Source organism: Odontesthes bonariensis, chromosome 23 (genome assembly GCF_027942865.1).
Source record: "Odontesthes bonariensis isolate fOdoBon6 chromosome 23, fOdoBon6.hap1, whole genome shotgun sequence".
Taxonomy (NCBI): Eukaryota; Metazoa; Chordata; class Actinopteri; order Atheriniformes; family Atherinopsidae; genus Odontesthes; species Odontesthes bonariensis.
In genome coordinates, this window is record NC_134528.1 from 24,360,399 (window position 1) to 24,376,746 (window position 16,348).

General features: G+C 42.7%; 2 protein-coding genes across 2 annotated transcripts in view; both read right to left on the reverse strand.

Moving 5' to 3' along the window:
* spata20 (spermatogenesis associated 20) overlaps positions 1 to 1,143 on the reverse strand; it is a 49,113-nt gene extending 47,970 nt beyond the window's left edge. The window contains exon 1 of the mRNA XM_075457660.1: positions 847 to 1,143. Within this exon, the coding sequence (XP_075313775.1) occupies positions 847 to 1,043 (197 nt within the window). The 5' untranslated portion in view covers positions 1,044 to 1,143. The remainder of the gene's footprint in view (positions 1 to 846) is intronic.
* A 3,590-nt stretch (positions 1,144 to 4,733) lies between these two features.
* pkd1b (polycystic kidney disease 1b) overlaps positions 4,734 to 16,348 on the reverse strand; it is a 46,340-nt gene continuing 34,725 nt past the window's right edge. The window contains exons 28-41 of the mRNA XM_075457420.1: positions 15,878 to 16,313; positions 14,107 to 14,218; positions 13,797 to 14,008; positions 12,815 to 13,017; positions 12,537 to 12,734; positions 12,296 to 12,450; positions 9,000 to 9,200; positions 8,581 to 8,755; positions 8,307 to 8,489; positions 8,114 to 8,218; positions 7,890 to 8,024; positions 7,605 to 7,807; positions 5,951 to 6,062; positions 4,734 to 5,851 (exon numbers count right to left, since the gene is read on the reverse strand). Of these exons, the coding sequence (XP_075313535.1) occupies positions 4,964 to 5,851; positions 5,951 to 6,062; positions 7,605 to 7,807; positions 7,890 to 8,024; positions 8,114 to 8,218; positions 8,307 to 8,489; positions 8,581 to 8,755; positions 9,000 to 9,200; positions 12,296 to 12,450; positions 12,537 to 12,734; positions 12,815 to 13,017; positions 13,797 to 14,008; positions 14,107 to 14,218; positions 15,878 to 16,313 (3,318 nt within the window). The 3' untranslated portion in view covers positions 4,734 to 4,963. The remainder of the gene's footprint in view (positions 5,852 to 5,950; positions 6,063 to 7,604; positions 7,808 to 7,889; positions 8,025 to 8,113; positions 8,219 to 8,306; positions 8,490 to 8,580; positions 8,756 to 8,999; positions 9,201 to 12,295; positions 12,451 to 12,536; positions 12,735 to 12,814; positions 13,018 to 13,796; positions 14,009 to 14,106; positions 14,219 to 15,877; positions 16,314 to 16,348) is intronic.

Consider the following 16,348-nt stretch of genomic DNA (forward strand, 5'->3'; position numbering starts at 1 on the left):
GTACAAAGAGAGATAACATTGCACAACATTTTACATAGTTCTTGAATAAAAATGATCCTGTCTAAACAGTATGAAGTCTAACCGTTGGCTTTATTCATTGGTCTGCTAGATTCAAGTTGTTTTAAGCAGCACAATTACATTGACACTACATTTTTTCCAGCTCTCTGTCAGCTGTTATCATCAAGGCTTATTAAGAAGCGCCCTGCGAAACGCACAGGCTCTCTAACATTGTAGCAGTTATCAAATTGATTCGCATGTCGAATTTCATTTGAATACCGTCTAATTTATAGACGTGGCTTACAGGTAGGATTGTTATGCTTCCCAAAATACGAGTGAAAAGATTAGGAAAGATAAGACCATTTCTGTAAATTCGGGCGACATATTTAAGAAGTACAGGGGAAAATATGTTTGTATTCGTGGTATATAAATCGCAAGGACGTCGCTTAAGTTCACCGTTAGCAGAGGGCAGCCGTGCAGTTATCAAGGAAACCGTTATAAAGAGTGACACATTATTGTAGTATAACGTAGCTTAATGGCTTGTGAAGCTATACCGAACTAAAAACAAGCAATTTCGACCTATGTTCATTGTCTGTGCTCACTGGTGAATCTTTTCTGGCAATAGTTAATGTTGGTGACTGTAAAAATGTATGCCTTTGTAATGGAGCATCTTAACCAATAGCAAAGCACGCGTCGCATTCTTCACTGCTATCATGCTGCGAGCAAAATCATAGATATGAAAATGTATCATCAATTGACCCTGTTAAGTCAGGTGTGCTTGCTGTAACACATCAAAGCAAGGTTAACTTCGAGCTAGCGTTAGCTACCAATTAGCCGAGGTCGCTTTACCTGAGGTAGCAGGCCGACTGGGGCTGGAGAAGCAGTGACCTGTCGCTTGGTGGGTGGGAAATTTGTCTGAAACACCTACTGTTATTCTCTGAGCTGTGCTGTGGATTGTCCGCTCCTAGAAAGGCTGCTGTTAAAAGGCGCGCAGGCTCTGCTAAGCTCTTTTTAGACGCCGAGCGACGCCATACTAGTCTTAACATCCTAATCCACCAAGTGTGTTACTTTGGAAAGCTAGCGTCAGCTACTTTGTTGACACAGATGGGGAGTTTAAACTTCTCTGAAGACATGGGTTGCACACGTTTAATGCAATACCGTCACATGGCACATGATGGCGCACTAGCAGGCGGGCATGATGGGGGAGACGGTGTCCTGGTAGCCGAAGAAGAACTTACATCTTTATTTCGTTTTATTTTTGAGAACATGTGAAGCTAATAAGTAGCTGCAGGAACAAAGTATATGTATTATAATTTGAAGGCCCTAAATCACAGAAAAAACGTGACTTTCCACATAACTGAAAATCGTGTATTAATGCTGATAAAGACAATCTATTATTTGTGCTCTCAACACAACTTTGTGTGACTGGGTTTCCTATGTTGTTAGTAATGTTCAAGTCGCATACTTTCACCTCCCTTTTAAAGACATAATTCCCCTTCCCCTAGATATACATGTGGATAAAAGTCACTTACACTTTCATGCTTTTTTTTTTTAAAGAATAAAGGAAAGCATAAAGAAAAGGTACAGTTTCTAAACTGGTGTGGAATACTTCTTTGAAAAAAAAAAAAAAAAAAAGAATGGTTATAGTCTCACCCCACTATAATGGCCACCTGCTGTCAGGTGACATTTCCATAATTAGGTCAGGATTGGGATTCTTCCTAAAGGTCATAAATTCTCACTTTATGCAGGCTGTGAAAAGAACTACTTCTCATGCTCTGACAAACGACTGAACTAAAAAAAGCTACCAAGTTCTTTGACATTGGCTTTTTTTTCTTTTGCATCAGGTATAAGTATTTAGAAATATCCAATAACTGCCACTTTTGACCTCAACATTAACTCTTAGTTTCAAAATATAACCAGTTTAGTATTGCCTTTTATTCAGAGAGATCCCAGGTGTCCAAAGCAAATGAGTTCAATTTGTACTCCCTTAGCTAGAGTACACAGACTTTTTATCGACCTATTTAGAAGTATTTTTTCATAGATGCTGTTATTACAAACTCGCAATTCAAATTTCACAGATGTATGTGGTGTCCAAAGAGTTAATGGAGGAGGAAGGTTGCAGGAAGTGGAGTGGAAAAAGTACAAGAATTTGTCAGATCGGTAAGGCTGACTGAGTGCAGAGTGCCACAAAATATTTAGCTGCCATGGTCGAGGAGAAACAACAAATCAAGCTAATGGTGTGAAGATTGATTATAGTATAAAACCATTCAAACTAAAACTCTACCATTAAGGTTGGTCAAAATCCTAAGCATCCACACACCTGTTTTATACAGGTGCCTCCCACAAGTTCAAACTGAGATGATGGGAAAGATAAGCAACAGATTAGTATAAAAGCAGCCAATAAATTCAAGACAATGGAAGCTATCTGAATAGAGGAAGGAACAACTGTATATAGATGATACAATACTTATGTTAAAGTGACCATCCGGGATTTTGGACACAGGACCTCATTTCCGAGTCAGCCAGGGTGTAAGAAATGTGTCCAGAACGTTTTTTTTTTTTGCATTCCATGCAGTCCTTGTGAAATCCCATATCCCTGTTGCTAAACTAGCGAAAGTGAACGGCTATGCTCTAGCCTGTCCCAAAAACAGTCTTATCCAGTTTAAACAACATTCAAAACAAAACCGTAATTATGCCAGGCTCCGAATGTAAATGTTTGTCTTCATATAATGAGGTTTGAAATAAAACCGACCTAGCACTGCCTGGATGTTAGAATGTTGAGGGACTATTTTCTCGGGGTCAGCGGAATTTTACCTCGCTGTCTTCAGTTGTGATGTAACCACACTGTCATCAACAGGGAGCCGCAAGAGAGATTGATGGTGATCAAACACAATTGCAAGGTTGGTTAACTTCCTAAACGCCCCCATCAACACATATATTTGCATCGATAACCTGCCAAGATAATTGAGTTGCTTTCAGTGTTAAATAAATAGGTTTAGAGTGTTTTCGGGGCAGGCTAGAGCATAGCCGTTCACTTGCGCTAGCTTAGCAACAGGAACACGATATTTCACAAGGACTGCATGGAATGTAAAAAAAACCACCTGGACACATTTCTTACACCCTTGCTGACTTGGAAATGAGGTCCTGTGTCCAAAATCCCGGATGGTCACTTTAAAGGTGGTAACAGGTCAAATCCATTCCAAAGGAACTCAAAGTGAAAATGGGTTGCAAAAGGCTGTTAAATATAAACCCATTTTGCACAGTCTGATCAAAGGAGAACTGTTGGACCTTTATTCCACCCTGCCATTCAGTCTGAAAGGTATGGAAACAGAACAGTACAACACAATTATGTAATGCCTGTGGGTCCGCGATGCCAGAGGTCAAACTAAGGCGCCGTTTACACATACCCGGGTATTTTGATAAACGCATATTTTCTAACCTTCGTTTGCAAAAAAAACTAGGTGCACACAGCCCCGTTTTTTAAAAAAACCACGTCTACATTGATCCGGAGAAATACGCTATCAGGAGCTGTTAAATTACGCCAAGCCTGACGGTGGCAGTGTTAGAACAATGAGAATTCCACACAAGCCAATCAGAAGCCTAATAGAGAACCGCTGACAGGAAGAACTTCCGGATTCTTTTCAAGAAGAAAATATTGCGCTAGGCTCATGTGTGTGGACTGATAGCGAGACTGAGCTACTTTTACACGTTGCGCTGGACTATAAAACTGCTAAAGCCGTGAAAAATGTCTTTGTTGTTCAATACATTGTATGACTGTAATTTTCAAAATCACACAAGCGAGTATAGCTCTCAACAACAGAAATGCTGCTAGTACCTCCATGCTTGCTAGATAAACAATGGACGGAGAGAAAGGCGTTCTCACGCTAGCATCCTGCCAACATGATGGATAGGGGCGGGGCTCTGTACTATGACGACAACTCCGCATTCCATTCTGAAAACTCCGTTTTCGTCTCTTTCAACCAGTTTACACACAAACGCTAAACGGAGTTTTTAAAAAATCTCCACTTTTGCCGGAGTTTTTTTTTAGCTTCGTTTTCGGAGGAAAAAACTCCGTTTGTGTATAAACGAAAGGCACAAACGAAGGGAAAGGTCTTCGTTTTTCAAAATACCCGGGTATGTGTAAACGGCACCTAAGCTCTCAGACATAAGGCGACAAAAGTGCAAGCACTTTTGGTTTGAAACTGCACGGAGAAAAGGTTTAGTGATGAAAACAGATGTGGCTAATAGAAACGAGCCGTCCAGCCAGGAACCAGAAGGACCTTTCAGAGGAAAAGGAATTCATATATTCAAGACGAGAGTTTAGACAGAAGTTTTGAAAGCCTCCACCTATTTTCTTCTATGCCACTGTCCCAAACATTGTATGAAGGTATTTTCCTTTGAATTGGTGATATGAAGTCAAATTGAGTCCAATAATTACAGGGCCATGTTTTAACTTTAACTTAAAGCACATGGACATGGACACAAAAAAATTGTTGCGGTGGAAGAATTTTTTAGGGGAAAAAAATTAAACAACAGACTTCTGGACCAAATGGCCACATCTTTATTCATCTGTAGATCAGAATACCTTCAGTGTCTTTTAGAATTGTTACTATAAGGTACAGTTATATGTGGAAAAACCTTGTACTTTGTATAAAGAGGAAAAAAAAAAAAAAAACATCAGTTTAGGATGCAATCAAGGGTTATAGATCTTTGCGGAAATTTTTTAGAACCCCAGAAGCAGTATTATCTCTTTATATAAGTGAATTAATTCATATGTAAATAGGAGATGTGCCCATTTGACTTTTTTACCTGAACAGCACCTGCAAACAAAGTCAGCTCATTAAAAAAGTGTTGCATCTTGCAACATAGTGCTACGGAAAAGAACAAATAAAGACATTTTGTTGCTGAAAATGACAATAGATCAAGCCTGCCAAAGATTAAGTTTACTTCCTGGGTGAATAGAGGGTTAGTCTTGCTCAGTCTCTAGTCCTTCAGAGATCCAAGCCTTCCTCTTCGGTGGCAGCCCATCACAGATGCACCCTCTTACCCCCTCTTCACTTCTTGGCCTGGCATTTGTGAGTGCTAAATTTTCTCCTCCATTCCTACATGGCGAATCTCCGGAGGGCTGGAAGGCCCTCTGAGCAACATCAGCTGAATGAGAGCTCCCTGAATGCCATGCTCTTCTGGGGAACCGGCCAAACCCGATGGAACTTGCAGACAAGCCACAGACATCGGATGGAGGTGAGGCAGCTTCAGAAGAAGTCTTGCTGCAAGATAGTTGAAGATAGACTGGCACCGACTCCGATTCAGAGTAGGAGTTACGCACTCGGGGGAAGACGTATGACTCAGGTAGGGAGGGAGAGAATGGAAACAAAGATGGAAGGGAAATTTGCGGCCTTGGGTAAAGACGGCCCACCTTTCGGTGCCTCACTTCTCTTTTTCTTTCTTCATCCCCTTCCTTTGGCTTTCCTAACTCCCCAAATATTCCTTCTTGTTTCTCCCTGTTACTTATCCATCTTTTCCTTCTCCTGGCCTGAGCTTCCTCTAGTTGAATTTCCAGGTCATGAGTGTCCTCAGTTAAATGGTTTACTCGATCAAAACGATACAGCAGATTATTGATGATGGGCTCCAGGTTGTCCAGGTAAGGCTGAACTTCAAACTTTGGCTTGGTGACTGACAAGTCGTCAGAACTGACAGAGATATCCAAAGACAGTGGGCGGGGCAGTGATGATGAGGATGACAAAGAGGAGGAGCGGGAAGAGGGAAGGGTGGAAGACAGGATGGAGAAACAAGACTCTTGTGAGGCTCTAGAAAGAGGGATGTCCATGCCTTCAAACTTCACCCTGTGTCTGAACTAGAAGAGCAACAAGAAAGGACGGTGCACAATCAGCAACACAAACTAACCACTGCTAAGCGCTACCATGAAAAAGGTTCACGACAATGCAATGCCTACCTGTTTAGCTTTGGTGATTCCCATCCACAGCTTGAGTCTCTTGATAAAGAACTCCACCATTTCATAATCCTGAGGTTCAGTGGTTGGATGGAACAACCCAGCCTGCTCTTCCCTGAAGGACACAGCAAAAGTTAGCCGCTCAGTGGTCCTCAGATAATTATCAAATTCAATACAACATGTCTCATTTCGGAGGACTGCATATCCATGAGTTATATCAACTTATTTTTGTGGCTCAGAGGAAGAGGAAGCCAGTCCCAGTTGATATAAGGGAGTAAGCTGAATTAATTTACAATCAGCATTGAAAATCTGGATATGGAAGTTTTTTTTGAAGAAAAAAAAAATTCATCCAGGGGGGTGAGCCATGCTAATAGCTACTCATAAGGAGGCCATGAGAACAGCTAATTTCTCAAATCTCAAACCGTTCTTTATTCTGGATTTTCACGCAGTCACTTCTCCATCCAACAGCTGATTACCTTGTCACTACATTTTCTCAACCACAAACAAGTATTAACAGTGCACCTGAATCATGTTACATGTCCATGCAAGTGTCTAATACAGAGATAAGTGTAAGATGGTGAAACATTTGCTCTTCTCGTGTTCTCTTACTGATTAGCTTTTAGCATAGTTCTTCTGTCAGGAAAACTTGATTTTCCTAACTGTGAGCACAGACAAGTGACATGTATCTTATCTTGCATCACTAACAGGTCAAAATTTTATCTCAACTTCACTTAGACAGATTGGGGAAGGCTAAAATTTTGTTTAGACATTTATAGTAGCCTCACACTAGGTCCTATTCAGTTTGGCAATCCTCTGATTTCACCTCTTGCAACACCATAAGATTTACACTTTGAATGAAAATGTTTCCACAAGGGTTACATTCTCAAACATGACCATGAATATAGATACGTTTCCCTCAGAAAAACTGTATTAATAAGGTCGATCCCTGTATTCCTATATATCCCTATATTTAAGGCCAAATATCTCTAAAGCTAGTCACATTCCCAAAGGCCTGATTTGAATTTTTTTTAAATACGCTAACATGTGAGAGAAAGATGGAGAATCTGGTAAATGTGGTTGTATATTCATGACAGAGGGAGCCTTATCTTAACTTAGCAGTATTTTGGTGAAATATGGTAAGCTTAGATCAAAACAATGAAAATGAGTCACACCTATCACCAGAACTAATGAAATAACAGATTTGATATGTTGTCAAAGATATCAATGCATGATGACCAGCTAGCCTGCTAGCTAGCTAACCTTTCTGTTCTGTGGTATCACTTTGTATATTTTGAGGTGATAGCGATAAATAAATAAATAAATAAAGAGCTATATTGAACAGTGAATGAAGATCTTGGCATGCGACCCACAGAGCGCCAACCAGCTCAGGTTTCTTTTCAGCCTGAAAAATGAATCACTGCTGTCTATCCTCCGGCCACATGCATTAGGTTTTACTCAGGACTGGAGGTATAGTCCTCACTGCAAGTTAAGATCATGGATACTATCTAGTAGATCATCATTCAAGTTAGTTGCTGGCTTTGAGACGTAGATGTTAAGGAAAAGCGAGACTAACAAACAAAAGTAGTGCTCAGGGAAGGGAACCACTTCTAAAGAGGGCTCTCTATCTGTTACAGCTTTAAAAGCCAATATTGTATACCTATATGTACGGATGAGAACAGTTCCACAGAGTCTGGCCAAGAGCCAAACACTTCCGCCCATCAATAACAGCCCATAGAGAGGACCTAGAGCCGGGTGAACCCTGCAGAGCTTTTGGAGCACTGTCCGACCCCGCAGGACGGACAGCACTGAGACCCCAGTTTCCTGTCCTGACAGGAAATCTTCCACTGAATGGGAAAAAAGCTGAAACAAAGACATAGCCATATCAAGCACTCTTCTTCTATCTGAATTTTTCTGTCAGCTCAACTTTCTTTTTTTCTCATACCGTGTTTCCAAGGTGAGTGCAGAGCACCAGCAGTAGAAGTATTAAGACAGCCACAGCCAACAGTTCCCTCCAGGCCCTCTGCAGTACTCTGCCTATCGTTACCCACCTCCGCACAAACCTTAAGGTTCCCAGTAGCTAAAGCACACAGCAATAGAGACAAGTAGACATTTGCTAAAGTAGTTTCTGTGAATAGTGTATAATTAGGAACCAGAGCACCCATTTACCTTCAGAACTAGTAGAGTGAGGAGGACAGCTGCACTCTGAGAGGACCTCACCGCCAGAAAGGCAGCACTGTGGAAGTTGATGAAGTTGTCAGGCTTGGATCGCAGCTGAATGAAACAGGACATTGAAAGTTAGTAACAGCAAAACATGGAATGTTGTCATTCCAACTATTTGCGAAAACGATCTATTTGGTACCTCTGAGACACATGAAGAAGCGAGAGACAGGAAACAAAGCTGGAGGACAGCTGTCGCCAGTGACAAGAAGGCCAACAGTAGCTGGAACCAGTGATGGTATTGATGTATATACCGAGCACGCTCCATGACCATGGACCACAGCTCCCCAACCATGATGAGAAGAGCAGAGATGAGAAGAAGAATCTGCAGTACAAAGCCAGAGAATGAAACAAACTGTGTGCTGAATTATTTGTGAAACAAACTGTATTCTTTGAAAGGACAACAGGTTTGTTACCGCAAGAGCAACATGAAGGTCCGGTCCTGAGAAGGATGAGGGGATGAGGACTGGATGGATGGAGAGGAGGGAGGTGATGCCTTGTGTCTGAGTCGACTTCAGTTCTATGGACACGCAGATGAATAAACCAGACTCTCTGTGGTAGTGTGTGAAATCTATAGAAAGACTTCTAAACCTGGAGTGAAAAAGAGTTTGGAAAGGTTGCAGACGATGTAGATTTGGATAAACTCTTAGCACACTTTGTTGGAAGATACATTTTTAAAAAGTCCTATTGTTTTGGTTTGTGGAAGTTCTAATGGGGTGACATGCTTCATAATGTTTTAAAGAGTAATTCCACACTTAGAGAATGACAATATTAATAAACACTGACTCCGCATGTCTGGAGGATAGCCTCAAGCTCCTGTAACAAATCCACTTACTGTCTCTTGCTCTTGTCTGCCAGCTGCATGTCAGCTAAGAGCTGGCGTGTTGTCACAGTGTTATTCCCCAGAGATTTAACTGCCGGAGCACCACGTGCACGTGTGCACTGCAGCCGTGGCAAGCCTACAATGTGAACGGTGGGGTTCTGGTGGAGGTGTGGCACCAAGGTGTGATTGATCCACTGCTCTGTATCTGACCAGCTGAATGAAGAGAGAAAGGTCCTGAGTTTGGGACTGAAAATCTTGGTAAACGCATCATTAATACCAGCCTGATATCACAGAATAATTCTACAATAAAGTCCCTTTGCATGTTCAGTGGCTGAAAGTGCAATGGAACAGCAACCTCATCCTAACATGAAATTTCAATGTGGGCTGGAACGAGATCTGAACACATGTAGCTTCCTATTCTAAGCCCTCTGACCTCCAAATGTGGAATTTTCCACCTCTTAAATGTGACGCAGCGCTCGATTCTTGACTATTTCACACGATGAGATGACGCTGTGTTCCTGTATAAAGTTATTTTCATGCCCAGCTGCACAAAAACACAATGAACATTGTGTCAATGGACACAAATTAAAAGTTTTCATGACTATTTGTAGAGACTGGGTTTATAATACGCACCACTCCTTTGGCGGCATACTTGTCTGCATTATAAACACAGTTTTTCTTTCATTTTACCCAATCCTACATACACTGTTCACACTAATATGTATATGTTCATAAACAACATTCATATTTTCCATGAAATTTGAACCAGTCAAAGCTCTTTTTAACTTGAAGTGAACAGTACTCAAAACTCTACGCTGCCATGAGGTGAGAGGACTGCACATACAGCTCTGTAGCTGTGGAAGAGGAACAAAGGACACTACAGTACTGCTGAAGCCAGATTTTTTCAGTATTTGAAGTTTTATGAGACCATCATCACAGATTCTGATGGAGAGCCATTCCAAAAGAGTAAGTCTCCTTTCCTTTTGCGCTGTCGGGCAGAAGTTGAATGCAGAATACACTTATATAATGCTCAGTTGGCTGTGTTCTAGTGCCCATATTCCAGTACTCTTTCGTGCTCTACAGGACTATGCAACATGGAAGGAGAATACTTTAAAGAAGCTGATGAAATAGTGAGAAATGAACGTGAACTGGTTTATTTCAATCGCCATGAACTGAACTTTGAAATTGTTATTTTGATGTATAAACTTGCACAACCCCGCTGTCCTGCAGTTGTGAATAATTTTGCACACTGAATGTGTTTCGGTCCATGACTGGAAACTGTCCCCTGCAAATGAACTAGTTAATTTAGCCATTTAATACAGCCATTTAATTTAAGTTTGTGCCTTCGGAAATGACTTTTTTGTGGTTGAGAGAGATGAGGTAGGAGATATCTGTTTTTTGTGTATCTGATTTGTTGAAAGTACGAAAAACGGCAACTGCGATCTTTAAAAACACGCTGTACTGGATCTTATTGTGTAAGCCTATCATTCTTTTGAAAGTTATGAGAACAATAGGCCTCATCTATCAACATTTTTAAGAAGGAATTTCCTCCTATAACCCACTTACTGTACTCTGTTTTCACAAGGGTCCCTACAGTTTCTCCTATTTGGCATTTGATCTTTTGAAACAAAACAGATTTTCAGCAAACCCAGTAACACTGTTACACATGTGAGTAGTGCCATTGTAGTTGACATTGCACATTCATCAGTTCTGCTGTAGAATAGTATAGGCTTAAATATTTGTGTTAATTATCCTCACGCCTGTAAATCGCTGCCTGACGTTGCTCCTGCTAGAGTTGGTCCTGGGTGAGGGGATAGACAAAGTGTATTTAAAAAAACTTTGAGGGTAGAAAAATCATGGATTCCAGACCTGGGATCCTAATGATGAGCCAGGCCTAGGGAAGAGACTCGTTGCCCAGCACCTGGTGGCCGGGCCTTTGCCCATGAGGTCTGGCTGGACACAGCCCAGGCGAGATGGATGGGGATCCACCACCTGCAGGAGGTGCTGTAAGGGTCTTGTGCAATTAGGACCGCATGGCAGACTAAGGTGAATGCCTTGGGAGTCTGATCCCTAACTGCTGAAAATGGCTGTAGGATAGGGTGAGGTACTCAGTCATTAGGGAGGAGTTCTGAGAGGAATAACTATTCCTCCACTTCAAATAAGGCCAGCTGAGGTGGTCGAGGCATCTGTCCAGGAAGTCTTCCAAACACCTCCCAGTAGAGGTGTTTCAGACATGTCCAACCAGCAGGAGGCCTCAGGGCGGACACGAAACTCGTTGGAGAGACTACATCTCTCAGCTGGCTGGGAATGCCTTTGAAGAATGCTCTGGAAGAGCTGGAGAAGGTGACCGGAGAGGGAGGTCTGAGGAACTCAGCTTAGACTGTTGTCGCCATGACCCAGTCTTGTTAATACTAATATTCTTTAGTAATTATTTTGGTACTTCTAAAAACGTTTTTAGGATCTTTTGATAACACTATCTGCAGGATAATTAGGACTAATTATGTCTACTTGCACAAGGGTGTGTTTATTTTTCTCAGTACTTATTTGATTCACCACCTCTCCAACAGTGCTCTGGAGAAGAGGTGGAAGGAAAGATTGATTCAGCACCATCTGTGCAATAGACTGCACCCACGCACGCATTCGGGCACTCTCTCCGGATCCGTTTCCACATCTCAACCACAAACAGTACCGCTCCATAAATGTGCAACTCATCTGAGACTCCAAGAGCAACCCCTCTTCGTGTGGTTGGCTGCATCCCAAGAAGTGCACTGAACATACATTTTGCATTACAGTTCTCTGAGCTTGCACCTTGAGCAGGAGGCTGCTGGAGACGCATGGCTCACTGGTCCAGAGCAATTGTGAATTCAAGCAACACTGGACTTCTAATATGAATCACTTTCTTAGTGTCCTGAAGAATGTGGCCAGTGTTAAGGCTCGTCCTGTCCTGTGAAATTACATGGCTTTGCAGTTTCGTGCCATTTTTGGGGTGGAATTGAGAGGCACTGAACTTCATTAAGTATTAATGACTGATACAAACCTTGAATTCACAAGGATTCATTATCATAAGAAGACAATTGTAGACCATTTTTGTCTTAACATGGTTGCTCAGTGCATACTTAATTTGATTTTCAAGTTAAAACCCAACAAGAGCAGCTAAGTCAAAATATGTAAATTTAGAGTTTTGATTCTAAAAGGCAATGATGTTTGCTTTAAATTGTCTTGCCACACTCTGCTCTGTGGGACTGAGGCTACCATGTGATGCAGAGTTGTGCTTGCTTTGACAGCAGGAAGTCAAGTGTTGTCCTTACTCTCTGAGTGAGGTGAGGTTAGGGGACCCTAAGGGTGCTGTGCGTAGCTGCTGTTTGACGGTGGAGTGGAGCAGCCTGCCCTGCCTCTGCTCCAATTTGTCCTGGTAGTTCACCATCAGCACCAGCAACAGAAACAACAGCTGGCACACACAGTGCTGCAGGAAAGCAGCAGAGGAAATTAAAAAATAATTACATGCTTCTGAAGACAAATAGCTACCAAATGCTTATGCTTTATTCTTACCCTCATTAGAGAGTGCAGAGCTCGGATTTTGCGGGCCTCCTCTTTCGCCTGCAGCAGCCCGTAGCCACATGGCGGTCGTACCTTCCCACTGGGTTCTCCGCATGAACTGACCACAGTGGTCACCTGATCCAGTTGCTCCTCTACTTCTGGATCCACAGGCCTCCACAGTGCTGTGCAGATCAAGGCCTGTACACAAACCTGCTCAAGGAAGATGAAGATTTTCCAAAACTGCCATTTCTAAGAGAAATGAGCCAATTGGGCCTCATGTTTTAACTCACCTTGATTGGTTCCAACAGCACAACAGAGGTTAAAAAGGCAGAGAGAGCAGATAACAGCCACATGAGTAAAACTGTTCTGGAGAAGAGACTTCCATACAGTCCCACCACTGCAAGGCATGCTCCCAACAGCACAGCCACAACAGGGTAAATCACACACAGCGCCCAGGAAGGGAGCACCCAGCTGGGCTGTCCTCGAGCAACACCTACAGAGGGAGAGTGGAGCAACACATATCTGGGTAAACAAAGTTTCCAGTCAAATAGCATAAAAAAAAGATTACAAGCATAAGAAATAGTTTTGTTGTAGCTCAACCACAGTAATTTAGGATGAGATAAGTATGATCCCCCAACTAGATGCTTTGATACAGCGATTACATGAAGTCACAGATGATGAAAGATGTTTGCTTGAAGAAAATAACACATATTTGTAACACATAGCCAAACATTGTAGATATTGTAAGAACTGTAAATACTGACAGCCAGTTGCATGAAAGCAAAGCTGAAAAAATAACCAATTATATGTACCACAGCTGTTTATGTAACAGTTTAAAGTGCTGAAGGGTTTTTTTTTCTAAGATACTGTCAGGTATGGTCAGTGAAAGGATGCTAAATTTCCTGTGACACAGCTCGCGGCGTGCATCCATCCTCTTACATTCTATAGTTGCTTTACCCTGCTCAGGGTTCCAGAAGGCTGGAGCGTAAACAAACTGACATAAGGTGAGATACAGGGCACACACGAGTCAGGCTGCTAGTCAGTCACAGCGCTAACACAGAATGGCAAAGAGCCATGTCTTTCCCGACTCCTACATCAATTTTAGAATCAACAATTAGCGTGACACTCATGTTTGTGGTCCGTAATAAATCCTGTCAGACACATGTATAACATGCAAACTCCACAGAGAAAAGCCCCGGCTTATTTTTTGTAAAGCAGCAGAGCTTACAACTGCCCCTTGTTGCCCCTATGAGAGCAAGTCTGGCTTGTTACCTATGCGTGTGGATGAGGAGGAGTGTGTGGAGCTATGAGGAGGGCCTGGCAGGAAGGTGCTTGCCACTGACTCCACCGACAGCACAGAGGAACACTCATTGATTGTATGGATTGTAGGGCTGGGCTGCGGGTCTGGTAGGCTGAGCTCTGCTCCATACAGAGATTTATCTTCACTCTGTCCCTCTGAACAGCTGCTCCAAGAGGTGCTCTGCCTAAAGAAAAAGGACTAAATTAATGCAGCTGAGAGTGTTCTTTGTAACACAAAACATTTTGAAAGAGTATCTCCCTGATGCATAGAGTTGCTCCTCACGTGGTTGAGAATAATGACGTGGTTCTCGGGGAATCCCAGCCACTGTCCGAGTTGCTGTTGATTACGTCTGATGTGTCCTCTGCTGCTGCTATAGACATGAGCAGATCCTCCTCTGGCACCAAGAACAAAACATATGCAACAGGGAAACATTTTAAGAACAATTGTTGGAGACCAAGTTGGAGGCATTTTGAGCGTTGCATTCAAGAAATCAAAGAGTACCAACTTTGGTAAAACAGCACAGAAACTTAAAGCAAGGTAGAGGAGAGATGTGCAAACTACGGCTGTCACTTGAAAATGCCTGTAACCTGTTCGGATTCAAAATTGACGGCTTTCAAAAAGCACTGGTCATTGTAAGAACTACATTAATTAGAATTTATTTGAAAGACAGAGTACAAGTAAAACAGATAAAGAAATGCAAGTGAGTCCAGTTAATGTGTTTATAGAAGAGATGAGTCATTAAGCTTCTTGATAGAAAACTGGGGGAAGAGAGTGCGAAGATGACAAGCAGCAAAGGGCCCAAGCGAGTACTTTAACCAGAGTTGGCTTTGTTAATGTGCTTTGGTCTCTGTACACGGGGCGCCCGCTGAACCGATTGAGCTACCTGGCGTGTTTAAGAGATTCTTGAATGTAGAGAGGGCCATGGGTATCCAGTGATACCTGGAGTGATGTGGCCCTTTTTGCTGGTCATACACAAGGCAGGCTTTTTAGATCATCTGTAGGGGTTTCACTCACAGAAGGACAGCTGGTCACCAATTATGACACCAAGGTTTCTTCCAGCTTTTGTTGGGGATATCATGTTGGATGGAATGATTGGCTGGGATGACCAATAGCTCAGTCATAGGTCAAAGGTTATAGGGAGGTTTAGGGAGGCATTCCTTTATCCATGTTGATATGACAGAGAAACCAGTAACTTGTCTTGTGACCCAGTAGATGATGCTCTAGTTTCAGTTTGACCTAAAGCATGCTGACAGTCATTAATCTTCTTTAACTGCTTAATCCAATTCAGGGTCGTGAGGGAGGCTGGAGCGTATCCGAGCTGTAAAAGGTGGGGTACACCCTGGACGGGTCCATCACAGGGCCAACACAGAGACATACAACCATGCATACTCACTCTCTCACCCATTTTAGGATCACCAATTAAAGGTGGGGTATGAGATGTTTTCTGGAGCATTTTTTATCATATTGTCTGAAAACCTCCTCAAGACCCCATTGCACCCACTAAAATAGAATGTTTGGAAAAAAATATATATATTTTAGTCCATTGTAGAGAGTGTAGCAAGAGGAAATGTCTGACCAATAGAAGTAATGATGAGAGTTACTTCTATTGGATTCTGACATCCCAATCAACCGTCAGCCCCCCTCACCTCTCCCCCCTGCGCGTTCACAGACTCGTGACTCGTTCATGTGCTTTGAAGGCGTGGTTTCGAGGGGTGGGCTGAAGGGAGAGGCAAGGTTGTGTATTTTCAAAAATATAGCTTGCAGGAACCGTTTTTCCAAGATCTCATACCCAACCTTTAACTTGCATGTTTCTGGACAGTGGGGAAGCCAGACAATCCACGCATGCATGGGGTCAACATGCTGGGGTTAACATTGGAAGGTCCGTGCTAACCACCGCACCAATGTGCAGTCTTATATGCTGACATTCAATTTTATTGAAAGAATTGCTTTGTATTTTAATTTAGTTAACCTTGATTTCTGGATAAGTGACAGCGCTGATTAAAACTAATAAAAAGCTTTACTTTATACCCAGTGAGTTTTAACAGTTACTCACCGGAAAGAGTTAGAAGGGTTGACATTTTGTGATTATGGACCTGGACTGGTTTGGGGTTCATGTCGAGTGACATCTGGCCTGACTGAACAGAAGAGCTGTGAAAACGGGAACTGCCATGGGGAAGGGATCGTGAGCGGGGGGAAGAGAAAGGAGCAGTGGAGGAGACAGAGGGTGTAGGCAAGCTCAGGTGGAGCTTCATCAGGGCCTTTTTCCGCCTCAGCTGGCGCGTAGGACCTTGCGCGGGGAAAGCCTTGCAAGGACCGGGGGAAAGGGTCGTCTTTGCAGGGCAAAAGCCTGCAGGTAGATTCACGAGGCTGTCAGATGAAGGCCATGCCGTTACAACCTCCTCTTGATAAGCTTCATCTGTCTGGGGGACCAGGCCGGAGGCAGCCCAGAAGTCCAGAATACTGGAGTCTAACGCCTTGCTCTCCAACAACTGGAGACAGTCAGAAGAATATGATTCCAAGAAGT